An 11832-nucleotide genomic window follows, 5' to 3' on the forward strand; every position below is an offset into this window, starting at 1 on the left:
GAAGAGTTCAGAAGAACTCTGGGTTCCTATACAAACCCTACTGCTGACTTCTATGGAAGAAGTATTATCATGAACCCAAATGGGATTGGGCTCATCTTATGCTAGTTTCACAAGCATTTTCCTCTTGTTTCATTAAGTTTTTATGCACTTTCTTACACAATAAGTAAGTAATTGGATTGAAATTTCATGCATTTCGTAAGTCAATTAAACATGGTTGTTTATGTGATTTTTCATAAGGTCTTATGCTACTTTTACTAGATGTTATGAATGATGCAAATACCTCATGATTACAGCAAACTTTGAGGTAATTGTTTGATTGATTGTAGGTGGAAATAAGGCAAGAAAGAAGTAAGAAAGAAGAGGAGGAAATAGAGCAAAAAAGTATTGAAGAAGAGAGCACTACAACAAATAAGGGTTTTCGCAATGGTCAAAAACCGTTGCCGTAGATTGAAAAACCGTTCCCAAAACTTTAGGCAACGCTTTGGCAATGGTTTTTGACCTGTGGTATATGCGGCCGTTGCCAATGCTCAAAGGCAACGGTTTTTTACCTAAGGCAACGATAACAAAAAAACCGTTGCCAAAGTTACTGGTATAGACAACGGTTTTGACAACAATTTTTAAAGAACGGTTTAAAACCGTTACTAGATAGACAACGGTTTAAAACTGTTCTCTTTCATGAGGTAACGGTTTAAAACCATAACTAGATAGGCAACGGTTTTAAACTGTTGTAGTTTTATTATTCACTAAGCCAACGGTTTTAAAGCGTTGCCACTAGTGTCGTTTTTTGGCAACAGTTTTAATACCATTGCCATTTTATAGTTGTCTTTGACAACGGTTTTAACATCATTGCCTTTTGTTACTTTTGACAATGGTTTTTTGTAATATAATTCTTTATTTACAAGAATTTTCTCAAATGAAATTAGTTCCAACTTTTTTTTTTAATTTAGCGTTAATAAATAACCTAAAATATTTGAATGAAATTACGAAAGAAAACTAATTGAACATTTATCATCAAATTTGACTTACAAAAATTGTTGCAAGATCCACAATCACATTATATATCATTGTAAAATAACAATACTAATCTAGGTCATAACTACTTTTACTTATATCATCATCATTTTTCAAAATACTATAATACTATAACCTAAGGGTGGCAATTTTTTTATTTTTCTTCAACAAAGTTGGTGTGGTAACTCAGCTTGAGTGGACTCTCTTGGCTTCAATGGCAACTGCTCCACATAAAGAACTAGAAAGAATCTTAAATCTGATCTTCGATCTGCCATATCCACAGTCCAGTCCAGCCCAATAACATCAACTCCAGTATCTTTCATACGCTCAAGAAGGCCACCATTTCCATTTATATAAAGAACAATCGGTGTCTCAGGGCATCTTTTCTTGACCAAATCTACAATCTGGATGTTTAGAAATCAGTACATGGCAAAAGAGGAAAAAATATGGAACAATAGCATCTTGCGCCCAACGTTCAATTCGCAAATATTTTATGTTTTATAAATTATGATGATGCACTAACAGCAACATAGTTTTAATTAAATAAAAAAGTTTGAAGGTGTAGCCTCTGATTTGGACTTTCTCTCCGAAATTCAGAAGACCAAGATCAACATCCAGTGAGCTTATTTACCACTCGATGCTTACAAATTACAAGCTCTTAGCTCATCCTATTATTTACCAACCAAATGACAATCATGAGAGCTTGGAACAAAACAATAATTTACATAAAACAAAACCTGTAATCATTGCAAACCTTTGAAAGAGACACATGGTTTGTCTAGTTCAAAGATTCAACTAAACAAATAAGCAAAAGTTGAAATACATACACTTAAGCTTGCTATGACATGGACCCCAAATAGAACAGTTTGAAAAATTAGAACACAATTTCAATAACATGAAAAAAATTGGAACTATTTTTATATTACCTCTTTGATATAAGGCTTTGACCAGCGTTCCCACATATCAGGTGGTAGTTGTCCACCCCATGAATCAAATATTTGTATGCAGTGAGCCCCAGACTCCACTTGGAAAACAACATAATCTGCTATTGCTTGCGACAAATGAGAGAGCAGAGTCCGCAATAAATGTGGTGCTGTATGGCACATACTCTTAATGGTTGTATAGGTGGGTGTTGTACCCCCTTCCACTATATATGTTGCTATTGTCCAAGGTTCTCCCACGAAACCTAAAACGGAAGCATCACCACCAACCTAAGTAAAAAGCAATAAGTAAGGAAAACGGCTCCTTTGAAGGATAGCCATGATATATAGAAGTGGTAATGCAACTAGGTTTACCTCCTTGCGTAGTATCTTGAGTGAATCTCCAACAAAACTGAGATTTTCCAGGTCAATTGGATGCAGAGCCTTTAGTCCCTCCTCAGAACGTATTGGGGACTGAATAACAGGACCCCTTACGTCTTCAATGTTGAATTCGACCCCAAATGCAGGAAGAGGCGTAAGGATGTCAGAGAAAATGATCACTCCATTAGGCCTAATGGCATTCCAAGGCTGCAAAGAAATTTCCACTATGAGATCAGTTGTCTCCGATCTCTCTCGAAAGGATGGATATTTCTCTGCAAGCTTTCTGTAAACAGCCATGTACCTTCCCGCCTAGCGCATCATCCATGCTGATGGCCGACTAACAGGTTCTCCTCTGGCAGCCTTCACCAGCAGAGGATCTGAAGACAAAATCACCACAAAAATCATGAATTTCTCTTGCTTAAATGAAAAAGACACAAAAATACCTGAGTTACCCTCTCCTAGAACCCTATAACAATTTGCACCACTATCTAAAGCAACAAATTTGTTAAAACTGAATGCTATTAGGAACCAGCAATGTCACCTTTATTATCACACAAATAAAGTAGCTACATTACCACTTCAAAAAATAAATGAACTGAAAGAAAAATAAAAAAGAAAAAGAAGCTAAATTGAACAAAATGAAGAGCATAATGAGAAGAAGGAAAAACTGTGGTACCGGAAGAAGAGGCAGAGCAAGTGATGGAGAAGTGCGGTTTTCGGTTGAAAGGGAGTGAAAGTGTAGCGTTTAAGGAATTAGAATGTGGAAACAAAGTAAAAGAAAAGAACAAATTGAGGTTGCAACTTGTACCTGAAAGGAGCTTTTGAAGAGTAGCACAAGCTTCCTCCACGGTGGCCTTTCAAGGATACAAACTTATTTAAATTTGGATGTTTCAATTACAAACACAACATGGAAACCAATTATTGTCCTATGCAAGAATTTAGCCATATACTCGACCATTAAAAAAACTTCTCATCATCAGATTGCACAAGCAGCGGTAGATTCAAAGGAAAAAATGCACAAATTATTGTCCTATGCAATGAATATGAAAGTAAAAGAACTAAACCACAATGTCAAGCTATTAATAATAATGAATAACTGACCTTTGCCAATGATCAAACCAAGCTGCTTCAAGGTAAGTGTATGTCCAGTTTGGTGAAATTGAGTATAAGGGCAATTGGAATCAAAACAAAATTAGAGCAGCATTACCAGAGAACCAGTTACATACTAAATCAATCTTAAAATCAAAATAAAATCACAACAGCATTTCCAAATAACCAGTTACCAAATCAACATCAGAACAGCATTATACCAAATCAACATTAAAATCAATATTAGGCGACAGCAAAGTAACTAGCAGGGTAAAGCTCACTAGGACAGTGGCGAGTTGTAGCAGAAACAGAGTGGCGATCCAGACACCAACGGCGGCACACAGCTCAACGGCGATGGCGAACCCAGCCCCACCAATGACGGCTTGGCAGCAACAGAGGCAACCTCCTCCTCCCTCATCGTGTTTCTCTCTCTGCGCGAACCCTTTCTCTCTCTTCGAGCTCCTCAGTGGCGGCAGTGATGGGAGGTGCGACGTCGACGACGAGCTCGACGGTCAGGACCTTCAGCGGCGGTGATGGAGTCTTCGACGATGGTGGCTACTTCTCCTCTCTCGCGCGCACTCTTCTCCGTCTCCACACCCTCCGGTTCACGCGACGATGGCGGCTGCTCCACGGAACGGCGGCGACAGGCGGGCAGGGCATAACAACGGCGCGCTCTTCTCCCTCTCCTTCCCTTCTTCATCCCTGATTCCCCCTTCTCTTTTTTTCCTTTTCTTTCTTTCCCCCTTTCCTTCTGTTTCATCTTCTGTTTCGTTTTTCTGTATGTGTTTAGGGATTCACGGTAACAAATTTAGGAATTTTTTTAAATTAGGGTTTTATTTGATAATTTTAGAATTATGGTAAAATATATGAATAATATAATTATTTTATAAAATATTTGAGATAAAATAATAATTTATAATTTAAATTTAATATTGTAAAAATTATTTTTAAAATGTATAAAATTTTATTCATCAATATATCAATGAATTAAAATAATTATTTTTAATTTAATTTATAAAATAAATATATTAATCACATTTTATAAAATATAATTTTAAACTTAAAATATTAATTATTTAAATTAAATAATATAACTTTTCATCATTTTTCATCGTCAGAACTTTAATTTTAAATTATATGAAATAACCAATTAATAAAAATTACACAAGAATATTAATTAACTAAACTCCAAGTATTAATAAAACTAATTTAATTATTCTTAATAGATTAGTTTATAAAATAAGGAGTTCAAATTAATAATAAGTCATAACTTTTTCATAATAAAAGTTACTTAAATTAAATTGTATAATTCTTTTTTATTTTTCAATTACTAAAATTATATAAAAAATATTCCATTATAATAAAATTACTTAAGAATATTAATTTATTCAAAATAAATTTATCTTTGAATCTCTTTAATTATTTTCTAATAGAATAATTTCTAAATTTATAAAGTTTAAACTTAATAAGATAAAATCTCAATTTATTCATATTTAGATTTTCAAAAATGCAAGATGTTACATTATATATTTATAACAAAAATATATAATATTTATTAAAATTTATTTTAATTTTATATTTTCTAAAAATAATATGTGTTATATACTGATAGCAATAGTTTTTGAGTATTTTATAAATTTAGTATTTATAGAAAAAATTGTTTAAATTTTTATGATTATCTATAATTATTTTTATATATATCTTTTAATTTGTATAATTATTTAAATAATATTAAAAAATTATTATTTGATAAACAATTGTTGTAATAGTTATAAAACCGTTCTTTAAAATAGTCAAAGAGAAGGATTTTATTTTGTTGCTATAATGTAATGAAAAATTGAACTTCATCAGCAACACTATAAAAACTGTTGTCTGAAAGCATCTAATAGAACGGTTTTAAAGTGTAGCATTTTGGCAACGGTTTTTATGCGTTTCTTTTGTACAATTATTTAAACAACAATAAAAAAGCGTTGCTTAAAAACAAATCATAGTTACGGTTATAAAACCGTTCTTTAAAATAGTCTAAGAGAACGGTTTTAATTTGTGGCTATTAAATAATGAAAAATTGAATTCAACAATAACACTACAAAAAACCGTTGTCTAAAACTATCTTAGAGAACGGTTTTAAGGCATTGCAAAATTTAGCGTTGCTAAAGCCCATATTTGTTGTATGGAGGGAGATGCAACGTTGGTGGTAACGTTGATCCACCAACATTGTAGGCAACATTTTTGGAAGAAAAAAATGGTGCCAACATTGAGGGCAATGTTGGTGATCCAACGTTGCCTCAAACGTGGATTTGGAAAATTTTTCAAAACTAATAGTGCTGGCGTTGGAGGGAACGTTGGAGGTCCAACGTTACCTCCAACATCTTCGATGGTTTTCAAAAGCTGGAGCCAGAAAAATTTTGGGTGACGCGTACGCGTGGATATGCAAAACACACATACGCATGAGCTACGCACACGCATAGAATGACACAATTCACCATCCATGCGTACGCGTGGATTACGCGTGAGCGTGAATGAACGAACGTTGGAGGTCCAACGCTACCTCAAACGTTACCTCCAACGTATGCGACAAGCAGCCCAAAATTGGATTTGAAAAATTGCAATCGACGCGCACGCATACGTGTGCATGCATAATTTGGCTAGACACACCCACGCGTGAGCGACGCATACGCGCAAAACTCTGTTTTGATGCATACGCGTAGAGGACGCGCACGCATGGGTGGAAAAATGTTGGTGCACCAACGTTGAGTCAAACGTTGGCGCCAATGCTATTCTTTTGGAAATCCTTTCTCAAAACCAACTGATAAACCACTATTTTATGGTTTATCTTGTGTTTAATTGAATGATTTCATCAAGTCTTCACCCACTTATTCATATATTTTGCATGATTTTACATTTTCCTTCATGATTTTGTGCTATGATTGAAAACATGTTACTTTGGTCTTAAATTTCCTATGTTTAATCCTCTCTTATTACCATTCGATGCCTTGATGTGTGTGTTAAGTGTTTTCAGAGATTATAGGGCAGGAATGACTTAGAGGATGGAAAGGAAGCATGCAAAAGTGGAAGGAATACATGAAACTGAAGGAACTGCTAAAGTTGTCCAGCCTGACCTCCTGGTACTAAATCGATCATAACTTGAGCTACAAACGTCCAAATGACGCTATGCCAGTTGCGTTGGAAAGCTAACATCCGGGGCTTCGCAACAATATATAATTTTCAATACCTTCCTGAAGATAGGAGAAATGCACGCTTGAATCACGCGGACGCATGACCTGGAAAAAATGCAATCCGCGCGAACACGTGGATGACGCTCCCGCGTGACTTTGCGGCGACCTGTACGTACCAAAAATCGCTGGGGGCAATTTCTGGGCTGTTTTTGACCCAGTTTTCGGCCCAGAAATCACATATTAGAGGCTATAAAGTGGGAGAATCCATTCATTCATAACAACAATTTATACAACATTCAAAAATTAACAATTTTAGGTTTTAGATGTAGTTTTAGAGAGAGAGGTTCTCTCCTCTCTCTTAGGTTTTAGAATTAGGATTTCTTTTATTTTTATGGTTATTTCTTCAATCTAGGTTCAACATTCCTTTAAATTTATTTTCTCTTCTACTTTTATTCTATTACTTTAGTTGATTACTTGATGTTGCCAATTTGGCTTATGAATTCTTATGTTTAATTTGATTCAATATAATTTGAGGTATTTCAGATTTATGATTGTTTTATTCCATTTATGATGCTTTCAATATAATTTAGATTTTTTTCCTTTTGGCTTTGGTTAAGTAATTGGTGACACTTGAGTTATCAAACTCAGCAGTTGATTGAGAATTGGAAACTGCTGATTGATTTAGATCCCTCTAAAGCTAGTCTTTCCATAGGAGTTGACTAGGACTTGAGGAATCAAGTTAATTAGTCCACTTGACTTTCCTTTATTTAGTAAGGGTTAACTAAGTGGGAGCAATAACAATTCTCATCATACCTGACAAGGATAACTAGGATGGGATTTCCAGTTTTCATACCTTGCCAAGAGTTTTCTTTCTAATTATTAATTTATTTTTCTTGCCATTTAAATTACTTGTTCCTTATTTCAAAAACCCATAAATATACCTGATGAGCAGATAATTTATACGCTTTTTGGCATTGTTTTTAGTATGTTTTTAGTATATTTTAGTTAGTTTTTATCATGTTTTTATTAGTTTTTAAATAAAAATCACTCTTCTGGACTTTACTATGAGTTTGTGTGTTTTTCTGTAATTTCAGGTATTTTCTGGCTGAAATTGAGGGACCTGAGCAAAAATCTGATTCAGAGGCTGAAAAAGGACTGCAGATGCTGTTGGATTCTGACCTCCCTGCACTCAAAGTGTATTTTCTGGAGCTACAAAAGCCCAATTGGCACACTCTCAATTGCATTGGAAAGTAGACATCCTGGGCTTTCCATCAATATATAATAGTCCATACTTTGCCCGAGCTTTGATGGCCCAAACAGGCGTTCCGAGTCAGCTCAAGAATTCTGGCGTTTAACTCCAAAATTGGCACAAAAGCTGGAGTTAAACGCCCAAACTAGTACAAAAGCTTCAATGCTTAACTCCAAGAAAAGTCTCTACATATGGAAGCTTCAATGCTTAGCCCAAGCACACACCAAGTGGGCCCGGAAGAAGATTTCTGCATTAATTACTGATTTCTATAAACCCTAGGCTACTAGTTTTCTATAAATAGGACCTTTTGCCATTGTATTTTCACACCATCTATCTTTTACTCATACTTTGATAGACCTTTTCACGTTTGGGGGCTGGCCTCTCGGCCATGCCTAGACCTTGTTCTTTTGTATTTTCAATGGTGGAGTTTTTACACACTATAGATTAAGGTGTGGAGCTCTGCTGTTCTTCATGAATTAATACAAGTATTATTGTTTTTCTATTCAACTCAAGTCTATTTCTTCTCCAAGATATTCATTCGTTCTTCAACTTGATGAATGTGATGATCCGTGACACTCATCATCATTCTCACCTATGAACATGTGCCTGACAACCACCTCTGTTCTACTAGCAATGGCTTGAATGCGTATCTCTTGGGTTTCTAATCTAAGATTGGAACCTTCGTGGTATAGGCTAGAATTATTGGCGGCCATTTCTGAGATCCAGAAAGTCTAAACCTTGTCTGTGGTATTCCGAGTAGGATCTGGGAAGGAACGAATGAACGAACAATAATTTTGCATTTGTTTCCGGGAACAACACCAAGTTTTTGGCGCCGTTGTCGGGGAAGGAACGAATGAACGAACAACAATTTCGCATTTGTTTCCTGCAACAACAGTGCCAAGTTTAGTCCGGCAACAACACCAAGTATATGGCGCCGTTGCCGGGGATTATTCGAGTTTGGACAACTGACGGTTCATCTTGTTGCTTAGATTAGGTACTTTTCAGAATTTTTTAGAATGAATTCTAGAGTTTCAAGGTGATGTTCTTATCATCACAAAAGCTGATTGATTCTCATCAATTTAGCTACTGAATGTAATGTCCTGCTGAAGCTTGGCCAAACATGTCTAATCTTTTTAGACTGAAGCTTTAGACTAACATTGCATGATTCCTGGAATTCTTATTGAAAGTTTTGAATCCCTTTATTTTCTTTTCCATATAAGTTTCAAAAATCACAAAAAAATTTATAAAACCATAAAAACCAAAAATATTTTATGTTTCTTGTTTGAGTCTAGTATCAATTTTTAAGTTTGGTGTCAATTGCATGTCTTTATCAATTCTAATTTTCAAAATTTTATGCATTATGTTCTACATTGATCTTCAAGTTGTTCTTGATGATTTCATTGCTCTGATCTTCAAATTCTCTTGTTTTGTATGTTTTGTTGTTTCTTACATGCATTTTTACATCGTTATAGTCCTTAGTATACAAACTTTTAAGTTTGGTGTCCTGCATGCATTGTTTAATTGATCTTAGTTGCATTTTTATTGATTCCCATCATTGAAAAATTCAAAAAAATTCTCAAAACTATGTCTTTTCAAGTCAATAATACAGAGAATTGAAGATTCAGAACATTCAGCAGAGGAATCAAACAGAAAAAGCTGGGCGTTCAAAACGCCCAGTGAAGAAGGAAAACTGGCGTTTAAACACCAGCCAGGGCACCTGGCTGGGCGTTTAACGACCAAAAAGGTAGAGTTTTGGGCGTTAAACGCCAGAATGGGCACCATTCTGGGCGTTTAACGCCAGGATGACACTAGAGGGAAGATTTTGTTTTTAATTCACATTTTTTTTCAAGTTTTCATAATTTTTCAAACTCAAATCTTTTTCAAATCATATCTTTTCAATCATATCTCTTTCAAAATCATTTTCTTTCCATTTTATATTTATTTTCACTATTTTCAAAAATCCTTGCTTCAATTCAAGATTTACTTCAAAAATTTTCAAGTTGTTACTTGCCTATTAGGAAAGGATCAAACTTTAAATTTTGAAATCATATCTTTTAATTTCTTGATAGTCAAGTAATCAACTTTAATTTTAAAAATTTTCTTTTTCTAAATTGATTTTCAATCATATCTTTTCAAACATATCTTTTCAATCACATCTTTTTCAAAATTAATTTTTTTTCAATCATATCTTTTTCTAATTTCAAAATCTTTTTCAAAAATCACTTTTATTTATTTCCCAATCTTAGTTTTCGAAAATCTCAATCAAAATTTCAAATTTCTTTTTAATTATTTCAAAATTTTTGTAAATTATTTTCAAAAATTCTTCCCCTCTTTTCACATCCTTCTATTTAAGGGACTAACACTCCTCCTCAAGATGCAATTCGAACCCTAATTCTTTAGTATGTTCGAATTCTCTCATCTCTATCCTCTCCTTCTATTCTTCTTTTCTTCTGACACTTCAAGGAATCTCTATACTGTGACATAGAGGATTCCATACTTTCTTGTTCTCTTCTCTTTCATATGAGCAGGAACAAAGATAAAGGCATACTTGTTCAAGCTGATCCTGAACCTGAAAGGACCTTGAAGAGAAAGCTAAGAGAAGCTAAAGAACAATTATCTTTAGAGGGCCTAACAGAGCTTTTCAAGGAAGAAAAAACCATGGCAGCCGAAAACAACAACAATGCGAGGAAGGTGCTTGGTGACTTTACTGCACCTACTCCTGATTTCTATGGGAGAAGCATCTCAATCCCTACCATTGGAGCAAGCAACTTTGAGCTTAAGCCTCAATTGGTTTCTCTAATGCAACAGAATTGCAAGTTTCGTGGACTTCCATTGGAAGATCCTCATCAGTTCTTAGCTGAATTCCTGCAAATCTGTGACACTGTCAAGACCAATGGGGTTGACCTTGAAGTCTACAGACTTATGCTCTTTCCTTTTGCTGTAAGAGACAGAGCTAGAACATGGTTGGATTCACAACCTAAGGAAAACCTGAACTCTTGGGAAAAGCTAGTCAATGCCTTCTTGGCAAAGTTCTTTCCACCTCAAAAATTGAGTAAGCTTAGAGTGGAAGTCCAAACCTTTAGACAGAAGGATGGTGAGTCCCTCTATGAAGCTTGGGAGAGATACAAGTAATTGATCAGAAGGTGCCCTTCTGACATGCTTTCAGAATGGAGCATCATAGGAATCTTCTATGATGGTCTGTCTGAACTATCCAAGATGTCATTGGATAGCTCTGATCCTAGTCCTCTCCCTTAGGAAGGTCTAGCGTTAGTAAATACAAAACTAGCCAACAACGTTCAATTTAATCGACACTTAAGCCTTCCAACTCAAGTGTTTCCTCTTAATCAACCCCCATGTCAAGTAGAAAAACTACTCCATTGACATGGATATAATACTCGTAAAAATATAAGAAGACATAATAAATTAATTAAAATAAAATAGAAAATTAAAATTAATTCAAAAGTGAAAGTAACTCTATATATTAATAAATCCTAAATGCAACATAATTATCTGAATAGGATTAACGAATAACTGAAAAGAGTAACGGAATAAGGAAACAAACTAAAGTAGTAACTTGGTGCACGAAATTGTGATTATCAATGGCGCCAACAACTTGGTACGCACAATTGTAATATCAACTCTTTTTCACAATTCCGCACAACTAACCAGCAAGTGCACTGGGTCGTCCAAGTAATAAACCTTACGTGAGTAAGGGTCGATCCCACGGAGATTGTCGGCTTGAAGCAAGCTATGGTCATCTTGTAAATCACAGTCAAGCGGATTCAAATGGTTATGGAGAATTGATAATTAAAAGATGAATAAAATATAAAATAAGATAGAGATACTTATGTAATTCAATGGTGAGAATTTCAGATAAGCGTATGAAGATGCTTTGTTCCTCCTGAACTTCTGCTTTCCTATTGTCTTCATCCAATCATTCATACTCCTTTCCATGGCAAGCTGTATGTTGGGTTTCACCGTTGTTAATGGCTACCTCCCGTCCTCT

At 34.9% G+C, this 11832-nt stretch overlaps 1 protein-coding gene and 1 non-coding gene across 15 annotated transcripts; both read right to left on the reverse strand.

Moving 5' to 3' along the window:
• Positions 1 to 1038: 1038 nt before the first annotated feature.
• LOC112750265 (uroporphyrinogen decarboxylase 1, chloroplastic-like) lies at positions 1039 to 4030 on the reverse strand. 14 transcript variants are annotated; one of them, XM_072216390.1, is made up of 7 exons: positions 3683 to 4030; positions 3414 to 3435; positions 3121 to 3166; positions 2614 to 2689; positions 2307 to 2519; positions 1938 to 2222; positions 1039 to 1415 (listed from the first exon to the last, which is right to left on the reverse strand). In XM_072216390.1, exons 4-7 carry the CDS (start codon positions 2635 to 2637, stop codon positions 1176 to 1178), a joined length of 762 nt encoding a protein of 253 aa, XP_072072491.1. In that variant the 5' UTR covers positions 2638 to 2689; positions 3121 to 3166; positions 3414 to 3435; positions 3683 to 4030; the 3' UTR covers positions 1039 to 1175. The 14 variants fall into 14 exon arrangements, with proteins under 14 accessions (XP_072072491.1, XP_072072492.1, XP_072072490.1 ...); XM_072216391.1 differs by lacking the exon at positions 3121 to 3166; XM_072216389.1 differs by having other exon boundaries at positions 2614 to 2672; positions 3414 to 4030.
• A 6850-nt stretch (positions 4031 to 10880) lies between these two features.
• Positions 10881 to 10988, reverse strand: LOC112753708 (small nucleolar RNA R71). Its single transcript, XR_003178080.1, has one exon. It is a non-coding gene; the product is annotated as a small nucleolar RNA R71 (small nucleolar RNA).
• Between the last annotated feature and the right edge of the window lie 844 nt (positions 10989 to 11832).

Source organism: Arachis hypogaea, chromosome 15, assembly GCF_003086295.3.
Source record: "Arachis hypogaea cultivar Tifrunner chromosome 15, arahy.Tifrunner.gnm2.J5K5, whole genome shotgun sequence".
NCBI lineage: Eukaryota > Viridiplantae > Streptophyta > Magnoliopsida > Fabales > Fabaceae > Arachis > Arachis hypogaea.

What these genes read in the sequence shown, in the direction of transcription:
- LOC112750265 (XM_025798901.2), bottom strand. Translation starts at nt 2,609, where the DNA reads ATGGCTGTTTACAGAAAGCTTGCAGAGAAATATCCATCCTTTCGAGAG. An exon ending in TCAAGATACTACGCAAGGAG is followed by an intron (nt 2,223 to 2,306) that starts GTAAACCTAGTT and finishes CTTTTTACTTAG; the next exon opens with GTTGGTGGTGATGCTTCCGT. An exon ending in CAAAGCCTTATATCAAAGAG is followed by an intron (nt 1,416 to 1,937) that starts GTAATATAAAAA and finishes CTAAACATCCAG; the next exon opens with ATTGTAGATTTGGTCAAGAA.